The sequence below is a fragment of the Vipera ursinii genome (genome assembly GCF_947247035.1).
Source record: "Vipera ursinii genome assembly, chromosome: 5".
Taxonomy (NCBI): domain Eukaryota; kingdom Metazoa; phylum Chordata; class Lepidosauria; order Squamata; family Viperidae; genus Vipera; species Vipera ursinii.
Genome location: NC_139518.1, coordinates 61,516,485 through 61,534,086, shown reverse-complemented (window position 1 = coordinate 61,534,086; position 17,602 = coordinate 61,516,485). Strand labels below are relative to the sequence as shown.

The following is a 17,602-nucleotide window of genomic DNA, read 5'->3' as shown; positions in this document are numbered from 1 at the left end:
AACTCTCTCCACGTAACCGGTCTCTGGTCTAGGGATTGGTGTTCTATAGAACAAGACCTGCCACAGAAAAGGTATGACACTCAAGTCCAAAAGATGACATTGTTTAATAGAAGGGACCCAGAGCACGCCCTCTCTGCTAGATCCAGTTGTGCCAAGTTGAAACAATGGGAGAGAGGCAGACACATAACCTGGGATGGTTAGGATGGTGGTTAAACCTCTTTGGGAGGTTTTTTTTTAATCCTTTTGTTCTTTTTCATTTTATGGGGTTGATCTTTCAGATGGTCATATTCCCCTTTCTTGGATATATATTGTTTTCTTTTAATTTAAATGTTTTGGGCTCTGGTTGCATTTGCAGAAAACTGACCAAATAAATCCACACTGATTGATAATGCTACATGGAATATAGGTAACACTGGCTGGGAACTTTTTTCCCCCCTCAGCCTTGTCAATAGCTAGCCCAAGGAAAATCTGGGCAAAACTAAGACAAATGAGGAGGGATTTCCTCCCTAGATGTAAGACTAAGCCCTGCTTTCCATCTCAAAAAGGTCAAGTTAACCTTTTACTGATAGGTCCACTTTCAGTGACTGAGAATTGACTGGAATTATGCCCCTACCATAAGCAAGGAATGCTGCAAGTAACATGAATATGAGTAGAACTAATAGCCTAATCTATTATTTTTTTTGTCTTATTAAACACTGTTGTGTAAAACGCTCAAAAAAGATAAAAAAATAAGACCAGTAGAAATCTATGGAACTTCCACAATATACTTACAGTCAAGTGGTAGTTGTGTTTTTAAGAGTTTTGGGATGATATGTATGGTAACAGAATCTTCAATTTGGAATTAATGGACAATTTACTACAGAGGAAGAGGAAGAAAGTTTTGTGGGTTGATGCGGGTTAATTTGTGTAAGAACTATCTATTATAGCCTATTTTGGCTAGAGATGTTAATAGGGATAGGTGCTTGTGATGTGTAAATGAGAATATGTTTAGGTAATAGTGAATTGTGGAAGAACATAGATGGGAATGACGCTAGTTTTCTTTTATTTTAGTTCTTTATACATATTTAGTATTATTAAGGATTGGTTTACTCTATATAAGCTAGAGAGTGATGGATTTTAGAGTTTATAATTGTTAGTATATGATTGTTTATGATTGCTTTTTAGATATATACCTTGTATTTTGCTCTGGGAAGTCGGGGGGGAGGGGGGGAGGAGGGGAAGTAGGGGGGGGAGGCAGGGGAGGGAGGAGGGAGAGGGGGAGGGGGGGAGATAGGGGGGAGGTAGGGAGGGGAGGAGGGAGGGGGAAGGGGGGTTTTTTAAAGGAAAACTGTATTTTAAAACTTTTCAATAAAAAAAAAGAATATAAATAAAAAAACAAAAAAAAACACTGTTGTGTGACTCCTAGGTTGACAAAGCTACGGTGGGTACCTTTATTTTCATAGGACCATTGATTGATGTGAAGGATTTGGGGAGGGGAGGGGAGGGGAGAGGAGAGGAGAGGAGAGGACCCTGCATGTGAAAACAGGTGATCCTTATTTAACAAACTTCCATTCATGTTTCAGTTACAACCAGTCCCTGAAATTCTGGCCATCACACGGCTCCAGAAGTCATACAGTGTGATTTGCAATCTTCCCACAAGCAAAATCAATGGGAAAGCCAGCAGGAAGTCAGAAATCCTGATCAGAATCCCTGCAGACCTTGCTTAAAAATGACAATTGTAGACTGCCAGAACTGCTGTCACTAAGCAGTGTGATCGCATGACATTGTGCTTTACGAGTGCACTGCTTAGTGATGGAAATTCGGGTCCCAATTACTATTGTTAAGCAAGAACCACCTGCATTCATCTTCCAATAAAATTAACAGAATGTCAATGTATGGAAAGAAGATCTGGAAGCTACATGTGACAGAGTGAAAACGAATTACAATATACCAAAAATACGTACAGTTAAAGAAATTATGAGTTTAAAAAGGGAGCTTGATAAGAATGAAGAGAAACAGGTTGTGAATGAGGGGGGAAATTATACAGAATGATTGCTGAATGTGGATGAGAGAGGTATTATATAATGTGAATAGATAAGAAACTGGTACAGATAGTCCTCAATTTACGAGCATAATTAAGCCCAAAATTTATGTTGCTAAGTGAAACATTTGTTAAGTGAATTTTGCCCCACTTTGTGACTTTTCTTGCCACCTTTGTTAAGTAGCTGTAGCTGTTAAGCTAGTAACACAATGGGGAATCTGGCTTCCCTATTGATTTTGCTTGTTAGAAGGTTGCAAAAGATGGTCATATAACCCCAGGATGGTCATATAACCTCAGCCATCATAAATATGAGTCAGCTGTCAAGCATCTGAATTTTGACAGCATGACCCTGGGCATGCTGCAACAGTTGTAAGTGTGAAGAACGGTCATAAGTCACTTTTTTCAGTGCCAGTGTAACTTCGAAAGGTCACTACACGAACTGTTGTAAATTGAGAGCTACCTGTCGTTGAAAGAATATAGTCAAAGAGAACGCACAAACAGTTAAAATTTAAACAGTAATAAGTCACACAGATTTGCTTCCATCATCCCGCTCTGAATAGGCTTTTGACAGCCCTTCAAAGACTGGATAATACGGAATACCAAACTGAAGCTATCGTCCTATTCAGGAACAGAAAAGTCCTGATAGCAAAAGGAACATGGCTATTTATACATTTTAACCTTCCCAAAGTTTTGAAAGATGTTTTTTAAAAGTTAGGCACAAGGTACTCCAATCCGTTCTATTACAGGAAGGACTTACCCAATTCCCATTAATGGAAGGAAACTGCCGACCTGTCCAAGGTGGTCTTTCCTGCAATTTTAACATGCTACTGTTTGGTGACATCTTCCAGAAAAGATAGTAATATATTACACACATTTTGTTCTTTTAGACTCCCATTGTGGTAATGTTAACACAATAGCTAAGTTTTGTGTAGCTACAGTGAAAATGCAGCAACAAATGGTGCAAAGGTGATAAATATAGCACTTGGGACTTAGAATACTAATTCTATTTTATTAATTTGAGATTTTTGATTCATTTGCTTTGTTTCAAGATAAGAATAATAAAACTATATTTGTAGCAGTCAGTTTCTGTTCAAAGCTTACAACCTAAAAACCACAGCAATTGTTTTAAAAAATAATCAAAGGGGGGGATGGAAATAAATAGTGACAAAAGAGGAGAATACACATATAAGTCGTGTGTGTGTGTGTGTGTGTGTGTGTGTGTGTGTGTGTGTTTGTGTGTGTGTGCGCGCACGCGCGCGCATGGCACCTTACAATTACAATTATTAATCACTGGTTAGATTAAACTCTAGTTTCCTTCAGGATGTTATTTGCATATCCAAACTACATCTACTTCATTATATAAATCATATGGTACATCAATAGTTTCCTATTCCACTATCTCACCAATTTCAGTCACAACTGAAATTTCTTTCAAAGAAAATCTGAACCTGCACTGATTGCACAATCACAAAAATCCTTTGTCATGCAGCAGTAGTCCTTACAACAGGTAGTTCTTACAATCACAATTGGAACCAGAGCTTCCATCACGAGTCATTGTGGTAGAACTCTATTTTACAATAATTTTTACAGCAATCATTAAGCAAATCACTGCAATTGTTAAGCAAATCACATATTCATTAACCAAATCCTGTTTCCCCACTGGGCATTTGGTCACAAATTACAGTGTGTTGCACATGGTTGTAAATGCAAGCCATTTGACAAATTTCCAAATTGCAATCAAATGACTGCAGATTGGTACAAAGATCCTAAGTGCAATTCAGGTCAAAAGTCACTTTTTCCAAACTCATTGTAAGCTCAAACTGTTATTAAATGAATGGTTATAAGTCAAAGACTATCCATATTCATCAGCCAATAACAAAGCACAGATATTTCAGATATTATCCCAACAGGTATCAGAATTTGAAACAGATTGTAACACTTGCATAATCTATTTACTAATAATTCTAATCAAACATTAAAAGATCACCAAAGAAATTCTAAATTCTATTATAAATGGTATTAATTAACCTTGTTTGGTATCTTCACATGAAAGAATGGTTAATGAAAGTTCTACCATAACACCCACAGAAAAAAATCAGAAGTTGGCACTTTTATACACTCTTTAAACCAGTTAAAGTACAAATTAATAGCATCTCGTAATTACCAGCAGGTAACGTAAACGTAACAAGGTCAGTTAGGAAATAGCAAGCAAAATCTCCCTTCCGTTGATGAAGAGATGCAGCAATTTCACGCCGGATTTGTTCAGTAAGCTCTGGGCACACCATAGCAGGAATGCACTTAGCTGCATGCTGGGACACCTGTAAGATGATATTTAATTACTTTATTTGCTTTAAAAGATAAAAGTATTACATATACGAAAATATACATCATGAGATTTCTATTTCTACAGACACTTTTCAATCAACTCAGAAACAAGAATCAACAAGATACATTATTTGAAGTATTGAGGTAAGAACAATTAAGAGACAATCCCACCTACTCCTCCCCTCTTCCCTCATTTTTTAACTATATTTCAGTTGTGATTTCCATTTTTATTGTTTTAGAAATATTTATCTTTTAGGATTTTAATGTTTTAGTGCTGTAAGCCTCCCAGAGTTGTTGCTTTCTTCTGTTTGATTGCAAAAGCCCATAACAGGAAATTATACCATAAAGTTTGAAAACTTTTGTGATATATAAATTAAAAATTAATTATTTTTACCAAGCCCTAATATCACAAAAACCCTTTATTTCATTCATTTGGTGGTGATAGTCTCACAAATTAATTTGATTTGAAAGTCATAGTTATGCCAAAATTTGAGAATCGCTATCGTGTTCTAGGAGATAATAAAATTTTGATTTTTCAATAATGCTTAAACACTACTTTGAGAGACAATGCTGAACAGTGATTAAATGATGGACTACACTAGAAATAAATAAAATTATCTGTGCCAGCCTTACTTGGCCCAAATAGGTACACAGGTAGTCCTCAATTTACGACTGGTCTCTTAAAGACCATTTAAAATTATGATGGGCCCAGAAGGGCTGTACAAGCACTTTTTGCCATCATAAGATGTCACTTCCATCCCTCCAGTGGTCATGTGACCACATTTTGGGAGCACGCCTAATATTAAGGCATCTAAGAAACCTTTTTGTTTCCCAGAGTTCCCAAATAGCACAATACTGAGAGATATGTGTTTTCTACAGTGTTATTACATGGTCTGCACAAATCCTTTGAGAGATTTTTTTTCTTTAAAACATAGAAAAGCACATTCAAAGCACCTCTTTTTAGACCCAGGCTGCTGCTTAAAAAGTAACTGGTTACTTCATTTTTTTGCCTTCCTTCATCCCTTGCAAAGAATTTCCACTTCCCTAGAGTGCATTAGGGTTCCCATTAGCTCCATGTAGAAGAAAATTAGTCACAAAAGATCAGCACTTTTTCTGATTCAGAAAATAAGCTATATTATAAATTAAATGAAAAATTGTGCTAATCAAAGAAAATTGTCTAATTTTTAGTCTAATTTTTTAAGGAGCTCACTCTGAACTTTTAACCAATACTGTCACCCAGATTCATTTAGTCCAGTGAATTAACTAATGAGCAGTAATGAAAACTCACCTCTGTAAGCAGAACTGCTAACATATCTTGTCTCTGAAAACGTATTGCAAGGTGAACTAGCGTGTATCCCACATCAAAAGCAGAAGGCCGATTTAACAAGCGTACTTCATCTGCAGTAAGCTGCCGTGCAATATCTCCTCCCGATGATTTATAAGCTTCAATAGCAGCTAGATCGCCTTCTACTACCCCTGCAGACATGGAAAATGTATCAGAAATTTTATTTTTTATTTTTAAAAATTTCTAATTAGAATTTTATTTTCAGATTCTCAGAATCCTGTTTAGGGGAGTAAATGTAGTTGTAATTAAATGAAAGCTTCACTGATAACAGATAACATGCACACAGTGCTGCAATAAGATTTTTTCCCTACATTGTCTCTGAAAGTGTAGGTCATTTGATACCTCTCTAGGAGACAGAATGCAAACTGCCTCTGCAATTTGTGTGTGTGTTTCAATTTCATCTAAACATGATAGTTTAAGAATAAATCCACTTATACATACTACATGACTACTGTGAAAAGAACTTAAACATCATGTATTAAAAATTGTTTCTTAATAACAAATCTGCCTGCACTAACAATATGTCAACTAAGAAAGTATTTGAAATTGACGTTAGAAGCACTCTGCTGGATTATCCAACCCTCATCATACTTATTTAAATGAGTTAATATGAAATCCTGTATCAACTTGCCTAGGGAGATATCACAACCGCCTGCATATAGCTTGAATATGGCTAAGTTGACCATGATGCCATATAATTTACTGAATTCTTGTCAATCATAGTATACAACCTTTTGAGAGGTTTTTTTCCCTCCTATTTGTATTCCAAAATACAAATTGCCCTCCATTTTGCCCACTCAACATTTTGATGGACTTATATTGGAATAAGCATCTGACGTGTCCAAGATTACATACTGAATTTAATGATTAAATGGCGATGAAACTTCAAAGTCCTAATCTTGTCGGAAACAACTAGATCACAAGAAGAAAATTGCCACTTTCCTGAATTCTCCTCTGCAAAAATAAAGATTTAGCAACAGACACGACAGCTAAATATCAGGGATTTAGATTACTGAGCATGAGGTTAGATTTAAAAGCTGACATGTTCCATTCTAACTCAATGATTCAAAAATACAGGTCACATGTCTTAGTACTACATATTGACTGAAGGTATAAAAATATGCCATTTCAAAATATGAGTTTAGAAAAACAACCATCCTGTATTACAAGAAGCCGACTGATAAAAAAGTGATGCATTACCTGGAAAAAGATATCAACTTGTCATAGCTTTGTCTCACAAAGGATGCATCCAGTCTGTACATGCATCCATAAAAACAAAATGTCAAGACTGAGGAAAAACTAAGAAAAAATGCTATTTAAGCAATGACTTACTTCTTGATTAACTCTTTGAGAAGTGCTAAGTTATGAATAAGACAGTAAATGAGTGGATTTTATTACAGATTCATTTTAATACAGTCCCCAAGATTCCAAGAGTATAGTAAACTGTTTAAAGAAAGAATAAATTTGATCTTTATGTAGGTTATTTTTTTAAGTCTTGTTCATTTTTTAATGGGAATAGACTTCAAGAAATCAAAAATTCTGGTTCAAGGGAAATGAGAATCTTCTCTTCCCACAAAATAAAGTAACTGCTGGAGAGAAGTTCTACTCTAGTATTATAGTAATCTGAAAGAGAAATAAAAGTAAATTGGACTAAGTGCCAAAATGGACAACAAGAGAGACAATAAGAAATGAGCAAATTCTTTATGAAAAAAATACCTTAATGGGAGCAGATGATATGAATCCTAAAATCCTAAAATATATAATAGAATGTTGAAGAAGCTGACTATCAAAATTCACCTTTTTTTGCAACTGAACAATCATACTTTGCCTTAGTAAGTATTATAAGTATTTTTAAGAGTGTTGGATTTGCAGATTTTGAAAAACCAATACTAATCTTTACTTAAGTGTCTTTTCCCACAGGTTCTCAATAAAAAAAATGTATAGATACCACATTCAGCACTAGCTAAGAACCTAAACAAAATATAATTAACTAAAGATTGTTAATTAATGGCTTCACAGCATGGACAAGGGAGGGAGCCATCATAAGAACAGAGCACCCAGAAAGTTTGCATATATCTGAACTTATTCAGACAATGGCAGAAATACTTCAGTCAGGCCACTGGAAGAACACGGAAGTAAAGCTCAAGTGGAAAACTACGTGCAGCTGTTTTGTGTCAGGTTAGTAGTATTATTTCTAAAACATTGTGGGAAGCACATATGTTATCCATATCAAGGGCACTTATACATTTTAGGTTGTCTAAAAGGCTCTCTTTTAATTGCTTAAGTTAAAACAATTAAAATTGTGTTTTAAAATTGTCTATTTAACAGAGTATGAACCTAACAGAAGATGACCTCTTTATTTGTTAGTGAACTATAACAAAGTTCTTCGCCAATGTACTATCAATGTAGTCCCAAGTTATTTACTAACAGACATCCACAGTGAAAATTTTGGTGGCAAATGCCCCTATTTTTTTCCCTATCCTGCAGCTGGCAGAGTCCATATACTAAAGAAAACCCTATTCAGTTCCTTCCTATTCAGTTTCCCAAGCTCAAGGGAAGCTCAGATTGTAGCACCAGATGCTGTTCTGCTCACCATAATCAAGTTTACCCAACTGATGTCCAAATAAAAATGATATGAGCAATTCCACTTGCAAAGAAACTTGCAAAGTCATCCAACAGGATGGAAGACATTTAGCCCCATTTATCACTACCTAAAAAGGTCCAAGTCACTCTGAATAGGACTACCAAGTGAGAATCCACAGGTTCAAAAAAAGTGGAGAAAAGGTGATCTTTTGTTTCTCTTCTTGTTACCATATAGGCTTGAATGTTCAGCTATTTCATTTTGCACTTAATTGCTAGATTGCAGAAAAATGAAACAAATTTCAATATAGTAGTTCCTTGTAAAACATATATAAAGTTGTGTAGAGATATACAATCCATTTTAAAAAACCAACTCTGTTTGGCAGAAAAATGAAACAAATTTCAATATAGTAGTTCCTTGTAAAACATATATAGAGTTGTGTAGAGATATACAATCCATTTTAAAAACCATCTCTGTTTGGCATAAATGCCAAAAGAGAAAAAGTAATCTTCTAAAGAACAGCAATTTAACATCTTCATTCAGGCTGGAATGCTAACTTAAAAACCCATACAATTTACTCTTGAACCACAACTCACTATACATCTGAAACCCAAGAAACATGACAAAGTGGACAACTAAAACACACGTAGTATTTGTTAAAAAAAGATTTGCTTCAAGAAACATCTGACTCCAAAACTATCCAAATAAAACTCCCTTTTCTTATAACCAATTATGGATTATATTCACAGTAAAATGAATTCCTGCTGGAATAACAGAGATGAGTGGTAGAGAAAACTGGCACAAAAATGCTGGACAAGGCACAAACAAGAAATTTGTTTTTATCCTCATGAAATAAAGCAGATTAAGTACGGCACACATTTCTTGTCCTATTTTTTCCATTTATATACCTACTTCCTTGAACGTTAAGGCACTCTCAGAAACTGTGGAAAACCAGTCACTAAAGAGTGTGAAAATCTATTTCACAAATAATTCAAACATCACTTTCAAAATAATCCAATACAAACCTAAATTACATGTTACTCACAGTTACTGGAGTCAAACCTAAGCTGAAAAAGACCTGAAAAAACCTAAGCTAAAAGGTCCTTTATTCCATCCTTAACTCCCTTATCTGACTGGAATTAGGATGCATCTCCTTAGGAGTCTATTGAAGCTCTGTCACATCAGATACGAGTTGAAACTAGTTTTGGGGAAACGTCTTTGGCCCACCTCATCTTACTAGATAGGTCTGAATCTTCCATAAGAAGGCAAATTCACTAAGAAGACAAATATTACTCTGGCTTACAACAGGTTTTCTTTTCTAGCATTAGCTGGTCTTACTGTGTGAAGACATAAATTACCCTTCAGTAGACGATCTGGGATCTAGATCTCCCAAACAGGTAGAACCAGAGTTTCCCATTTCCATTACAACTCAGTAATGCCCTCCCCCTCCATTCCCAGATACTTTGTCAACATTTCATACAGAAGAAGCCTCACTTTGAACTAAATCAGTGAATTATCTATAAGGGTAAACAATACCAGTATGGACTATAAAAAAAATCATACTTATAATACGATCTGGTATAGAAGTAGAAACACCTGTACTGCCAGAAAACATTTATACAATAAGTGGAGGAAAGCACTCATAACACCAATTGTTAGAAATCTTAAATTGCTCTTTTGACCAGGAAGTTATTTTTCTCACGCACAATAAGTATTTAGGTATTTGCAGTAAGGTTTCTATGTTTTTAACATTTCAAATGTGGAATTCATCTGGTACCTACTTTACACGACTAATTGCTTCAGAATTTTCTGTATAAATACGGTTTTGTTATTTTATATGGCTTTATGTTTGATGTCTTGTAATACTCTCTTCTTTTAAATGTTGGTCAGATATAAATATTTTTTCCATTTATTCTATTCTATATTGATATTATAAATGAAACATTGATTAGATACAATAGTGCATAAAAGCTGGAGAATCCCAATGAATTTTCAATATTTAGCTCTAAATATAACCTAAAATGTGATATTTTTTTTCCTCCACACAAGTCCTAAAACTAGATAAAGAGAAGCCAATTAAACAAATAAGTCAGAACATTATACTTGTCCATTTATTTACTGAGAAAAATGATCCAAAGCTACATAGACGTGCATAGCAAAAACACCTATCTAGTTTTAGGATTTTTGTGGACAATAAACCATGATTTAGATCATATTTATGCAGAAATACTGAAATTCAATTGGGTTCATAAATTTTCAAGTATCACTGCACATAAAAATGGATTGAATTATTTTTCTTTATAAATTAAGCGAACACTGTCACTTTATATATTATTTACGAGAACAATGTCAAGTACAAGCAACAAGAGCCATTCATAAATAGCAAAAGCTAGCAACTTTATTGTTCTTTATTTAGTTACAAGAATCTCCCCAGACTGCTTGCTTTCCACTGAGAATGACCAAATAAATCTCCAAAGGATCTTGGGGGAGATCTAACTTATACCTCTTGCGGCTGCACAAGAATTCTAAGCTAAGCCTACACTTGACTCCCCCTTCCAGCCTAGCTGGCAGTTTCCCAACATGCAACTTTATTTTTTGTTAGATTCATATCCTATCCATATTATCAATTCAGCGCTAAAATGGAAACATAACAGACAAAACTATCCTATTGTAATCATTAAATCTAACTTTTACATAACTTCTCAGAATTTATGAGTGGTTGGCATAATGTACACAATTTAAAATATTACAAAAATAACAGCATAGCTTTATTGGCTACAAAGCCATTAGCTTCTTCCATTATCACAACTAAAAAAGGAGTATGAAGCTGCCTATCTTACAAAAGATTTTTATAATGAATACAACTATTAAAAAAATAAAACTACTAGGATTTTGAGTGAACCTTTTGGGCCATGTTTCCAGATGAACGTCTGCAATCAGTTTGAAGAAACTGGTGAAGTCAGTTTCCCTTTTGATTTCATAAGTAGTAAATATTAAGGATTAAAAATTACAGACAATTACATTAATACATCTAGTTCCAGATTCCACCTAGCAAAAGGGAACACCTTTTGGAACTGCAAAATTTAACAAGAAACTAAGCATGTCACAGGTTGAGGTCAGAAAATTAATATCTCTATATGGCATAAAATGGGATTATTATAAGGAAGGAGTATATTTTTCATATCCCCTTCATGGATTACTGCCTTGTCGTGGTGAAGGGGCTTGCGTAATTCAATGAAGCTATGAGCTATGCCGTGCAGGGCCACCCAAGACGGACAGGTCATAGCAGAGAGTTCTGACAAAACGTGATCCACTGGAGAAGGAAATGGCAACCCACTCCAGTATCTTTGCCATGAAAACCCTATGGACAGTACCAAAAGGCAAAACGATATGACGCTGGAAGATGAGCCCCTCAGGTCGGAAGGCGTCCAATATGCTACTGGGGAAGAGCAGAGGGCTAGTACTAGTAGCGCCAGAAAGAATGAAGTGACTGGGCCAAAGCCGAAAGGACGCTCAGCTGTGGATGTGTCTGGTGGTGAAAGGAAAGTCCGATGCTGTAAAGATTTTTTCTCCATAGGAACCTGGAATGTAAGATCCATGAATCAAGGAAAACTGGACGTGGTCAAACAAGAGATGACAAGACTGAACATTGACATCTTAGGTATCAGCGAACTAAAATGGACAGGAATGGGTGAATTTAATTCAGATGACCATCAGGTATACTACTGTGGGCAAGAATCCTTCAGAAGAAATGGAGTAGCCTTCATAGTCAATAAAAGAGTAGGAAAAGCAATACTGGGATACAATCCTCAAAATGACAGAATGATCTCAGTTCGAATCCAAGGCAAACCATTCAATATCACAGTAGTCCAAGTCTATGCCCCAACCACCAGTGCTGAAGAGGATGAAATTGACCAGTTCTATGAAGCACTACAGCACCTTATAGAACTAACACACAAAAATGATGTTCTTATCATCATGGGGGATTGGAATGCTAAAGTAGGAAGCCAAAAGATAACTGGAATAACAGGCAAGTTTGGCCTTGGAGTGCAAAATGAAGCAGGGCACAGGGTGATAGAATTCTGTCAAGAGAATACGATGGTCATAGCAAACACTCTTTTCCAACAACCCAAGAGACGGCTCTACACATGGACATCACCAGATGGTCAACACAGAAATCAGATTGACTATATGCTCTGCAGCCAAAGATGGAGAAGCTCTATACAGTCAGTAAAAACAAGACCAGGAGCTGACTGTGGCTCAGACCATGAGCTTCTCCTTGCAAAGTTTAGGCTTAAACTGAAGAAAGTAGGGAAAAGCACTAGGCCAGTCAGGTATGAATTAAATCATATCCCTGTTGAATATACAGTAGAGGTGACAAATAGATTTAAGGAATTAGATCTGATAGACAGAGTGCCTGAAGAACTATGGACAGAGGTTCGTGACATTGTACAACAGGTAGCAACCAAAACCATCCCAAAGAAAAAGAAATGCAAGAAAGCAAAATGGCTGTCTGAGGAAGCTTTGCAAATAGCTAAGGAAAGGAGGGAAGCGAAAGGCAAAGGAGAAAAAGAAAGATACACCCAATTGAATGCAGAATTCCAGAGAATAGCTAGAAGAGATAAGAATGCCTTCTTAAATGAACAGTGCAAAGAAATAGAAGAAAACAATAGAATAGGGAGGACCAGAGATCTTTTCAAGAAAATTGGAGAAATGAAGGGAACGTTTAATGCAAAAATGGGCATGATAAAGGACCAAAATGGCAGGGACCTAACAGAGGCAGAAGAGATTAAGAAGAGGTGGCAAAATTACACAGAAGAACTATACATGAATGAGCTTAACGTCCCTGATAATCACAATGAGGTGGTCACTGACCTCGAGCCAGACATCCTAGAATGTGAAGTGAAGTGGGCCTTAGAAAAGCTGAGCAACAACAAAGCTAGTGGAGGTGACAGTATTCCAGCTGAGCTATTCAAAATCTTAAAAGACAATGCAGTAAAAGTGCTACACTCAATTTGCCAGCAAATTTGGAAAACTCAACAGTGGCCACAGGATTGGAAAAGATCAGTTTACATTCCAATTCCTAAGAAAGGCAGTGCCAAAGAATGTTCAAACTATCGCACCATTGCACTCATTTCTCATGCTAGTAAAGTCATGCTTAAAATTCTACAAGCTAGACTTCAGCAGTATGTGGATCGAGAACTACCAGAAGTGCAGGCAGGATTTCGAAGAGGCAGAGGAACTAGAGATCAAATTGCCAACATACGCTGGATCATGGAGAAAGCTAGGGAGTTCCAGAAAAACATCTACTTCTGCTTCATTGACTATGCTAAAGCCTTTGATTGTGTGGATCATAACAAACTGTGGCAAGTTCTTAAAGAGATGGGAGTACCAGACCATCTTATTTGTCTCTTGAGAAACCTATATGCGGGTCAAGAAGCAACAGTGAGAACTGGACACGGAACCACTGATTGGTTCAAAATTGGGAAAGGAGTCCGGCAAGGCTGTATACTGTCGCCCTGCCTATTTAACTTATATGCAGAGCACATCATGAGAAAGGCAGGGCTAGATGAATCAAAAGTTGGAATTAAGATTGCCGGAAGAAATATCAACAACCTAAGATACGCAGATGATACCACTCTAATGGCAGAAAGTGAAGAAGAACTAAAGAGCCTCTTGTTGCGGGTGAAGAAGGAGAGTGCAAAACTTGGGTTGAAACTTAACATTAAGAAAACCAAGATCATGGCATCTGGCCCTCTCAATTCCTGGCAAATAGATGGGGAAGAAATGGAGGTGGTGACAGATTTTATTTTCCTGGGCTCCAAGATCACTGCAGATGGGGACTGTAGCCAAGAAATTAAAAGACGCTTGCTCCTGGGGAGGAAAGCCATGGCAAATCTAGACAGCACACTAAAAAGCAGAGACATTACCCTGTCAACAAAAGTGCGTATAGTCAAGGCTATGGTCTTTCCAGTTGCAATGTATGGTAGTGAAAGTTGGACCATAAGAAAGGCTGAGCGCCAAAGAATTGAGGCCTTTGAACTGTGGTGCTGGAGAAGACTCCTGCGAGTCCCTTGGACTGCAAGGCGATCAAACCGGTCAGTCCTAGAGGAGATCAATCCTGACTGCTCTTTAGAAGGCCAGATCCTGAAGCTAAAACTCAAGTACTTTGGCCACCTAATGAGAAGGAAGGACTCCCTGGAGAAGAGCCTAATGCTGGGGAAGATCGAGGGCAATAGAAGAAGGGGACGACAGAGAATGAGGTGGCTGGATGGAGTCACTGAAGCAGTAGGTGTGAGCTTAAATGGACTCCAGAAGATGGTAGAGGACAGGAAGGCCTGGAGGAATGTTGTCCATAGGGTCGCGATGGGTCGGACACGACTTCGCAGCTAACAACAACAACAACAAAATATTTTTCATATACTAAATTAAATAAATGCAAAACTGACTATTACATTTGCCAAGAACAATCATGGAAAACTGCATAGCAAAACATCAAAGAAACTTGAGTCAGCTAAAAATGCATTCATGAAAAAAATCAGTACATTGACTTCTTAAAGATGCAACATTACAAGAAGCAAGATATGAATATTAAGATATGAACCTGTGGATGTATCTGGTGGTGAAAGGAAAGTCCGATGCTGTAAAGATTTTTTCTCCATAGGAACCTGGAATATAAGATCCATGAATCAAGGAAAGCTGGACGTGGTCAAACAAGAGATGACAAGACTGAACATCGACATCTTAGGAATCAATGAACTAAAATGGACATGAATGGGTGAATATAATTCACATGACCATCAGGTATACTATTGCAGGCAAGAATCCCTCAGAAGAAATGGAGTAGCCTTCATAGTCAATAAAAAGAGTAGGAAAAGCAATACTGGGATACAATCCTCAAAATGACAGAATGATCTCAGTTTGAATCCAAGGTAAACCATTCAATATCCCAGTAGTCCAAGTCTATGCCCCAACCACCAGTGCTGAAGAGGATGAAATTGACCGGTTCTATCAAGCCCTACAGCACCTTATAGAACTAACACCAAAAAATGATGTCCTTGTCATCATGGGGGATTGGAATGCTAAAGTAGGAAGCCAAAAGATAACTGGAATAACAGGCAAGTTTGGCCTTGGAGTACAAAATGAAGCAGGGCACAGGCTGATAGAATTTTGTCAAGAGAATACGATGGTCATAGCAAACACTCTTTTCCAACAACCCAAGAGACGGCTCTACACATGGACATCACCAGACGGTCAACACAGAAATCAGATTGACTATGTGCTCTGCAGCCAAAGATGGAGAAGCTCTATACAGTCGGTAAAAACAAGACCAGGAGCTGACTGTGGCTCAGACCATGAGCTTCTCGTTGCAAAGTTTAGGCTTAAACTGAAGAAAGTAGGGAAAAGCACTAGGCCACTCAGATATTAACTAAATCATATCCCTGTTGAATATACAGTAGAGGTGACAAATAGATTTAAGGAATTAGATCTGATAGACAGAGTGCCTGAAGAACTATGGACGGAGGTTCGCAACATTGTACAAGAGGTAGCAACAAAAACCATCCCAAAGAAAAAGAAATGCAAGAAAGCAAAATGGCTGTCTGAGGAAGCTTTGCAAATAGCTGAGGAAAGGAGGGAACCAAAAGGCAAGGGAGAAAAAGAAAGATACGCCCAGAAGATGGTTGAGGACAGGAAAGCCTGGAGGAACGTTGCCCATGAGGTCGCGATGGGTCGGACACGACTTCGCAGCTAACAATAACAACAATTTTGTAATTTATTTTCAAATTTTCACAATTGGCAGAGCTTCTGAGCAGAGAGGCATCACAGTAACAAAAGGTGCATAAGGTGAATCAGGGATGTGAGGGAAGCCCTGGGAGGGCCAACATAGGCCGCATGTAAGTGTCTCTCTGCTCAGGAGCTAAAATTCCTGCTTGGATTTTGGCAGCTAACATTTTCAACTCCTGAGCAGAGCCTCCCAGAGTTTGCCTCCCCCGCCCCCAAGGCACTTCTCCACCTCATACTCCGTATCTGGAACTCCATCCACTTAATGACCTGAATGATCTCTTAATGACCACAACTGAAAGTGCTGAGACTGGGACTGTTAAGCAAAGCAGTCACATGATGTCTCGCTTTAATGACCACTTTGCTCAAGGACTGAGATTCCAGTCCCAATTGTGGTCACAAGTTGAGAATTACCTGTGTGTAAGGAAAAAAAAGGATTCTGTATGCCTTCATAAGTCCTTACATCCATGATGGAAGATGTGCCATTGGAGACATGGCATAATACTATAGCGGGGTCGGCAACCTGAAACAGCAAAAGAGCCACTCGGAACCGGTTCCATCACACACACAAAAAACTGGGAGCCGCAAAATGTGCATGCACATGAGTGCACACACGTGCAGAACAAGACAAAATGTGCACCAGCCCTGGCCCTGTGCACCTCTGGTATGGACGGCTCCGCCGTCCTGGCTTTTCCTCCCTCAGAAAAGACTGCTCTCCCCCCGCCCTGCGCTCTCTCGCTCTCTCTGGGACTTTCTTCTTTCCGCCTTTTGTGAAGGTTCCAAAGAAGCAGGAGGAGGCCAACGGGGAGAAGAATCTTCCGAGGCTTTGCGAAAGAGGGAGGCAATGGTGGGATTAAAATAAAACGGGCGCAGGGAGGTTGAGGAAACCCAGCAGAAGCCTACATCAGAGGACGAGCAAGTAAGGCAAGATCGGGGAGAGGAAGAAAGCTTTCGGGGCTTGCCCAGCAGGCAGCTGCTCCCCGCTCTGAGGAAATCGCCATGGCAGGAGTGGAAAGAAGCGGGGGAGCGCCTCTCTCCCCAGTCTACCAAGCAAATAAAAGCTGAATGCAGCGGCTGGCAGGCAGGGACCGTGAGGAGCAGCCAGGATTGGAGGAGCAGAAGTCAACAATGCCAAAGAGGAAGAAGGAAAGGAAAAGTGGGGGTCTTTAGTCACGCCCACTTTTCCCCCATTTTATCCTATTTTTTGCAACAACCGGTTGCAGATATCCACGTGTATGCTTGTCAGGTTTGAAAGCCTCCATTTAAGTCTGTGCGTGTGCAGACATAGGCTGACTCCTCATCTCCTGCCCTTGCTGCCTCTCTTGTCTCTCTCTGCCACTTAAAGCCATCCTGCACTTAAAGACAGACACCCTCCTTCTTTTCCCTTTTCTCTCTCTCTCTCTCTCTCTCTCTCTCTGTGTGTGTGTGTGTGTGTGAGAGAGAGAGACAGAGAGAGAGACCAAGTCCGTTGGTTTACCAGCGAGCCACCGACACTTCCTCTTCATCTCCTGCCCTTGCTGGCTCTCCTGTGGAGACACGTTTGCGTCTC

General features: G+C 38.3%; 1 protein-coding gene across 2 annotated transcripts in view; it reads right to left on the bottom strand.

The window, feature by feature from the left end:
- Positions 1-17,602, bottom strand: part of ZRANB1 (zinc finger RANBP2-type containing 1) — a 53,926-nt gene that overhangs the window by 16,511 nt on the left and 19,813 nt on the right. For both annotated transcript variants that reach the window (XM_083364472.1, XM_083364473.1), the window contains exons 4-5: positions 5,634-5,821; positions 4,185-4,338 (exon numbers count right to left, since the gene is read on the bottom strand). In XM_083364472.1, coding sequence (XP_083220598.1) covers positions 4,185-4,338; positions 5,634-5,821 — 342 coding nt within the window. The remainder of the gene's footprint in view (positions 1-4,184; positions 4,339-5,633; positions 5,822-17,602) is intronic.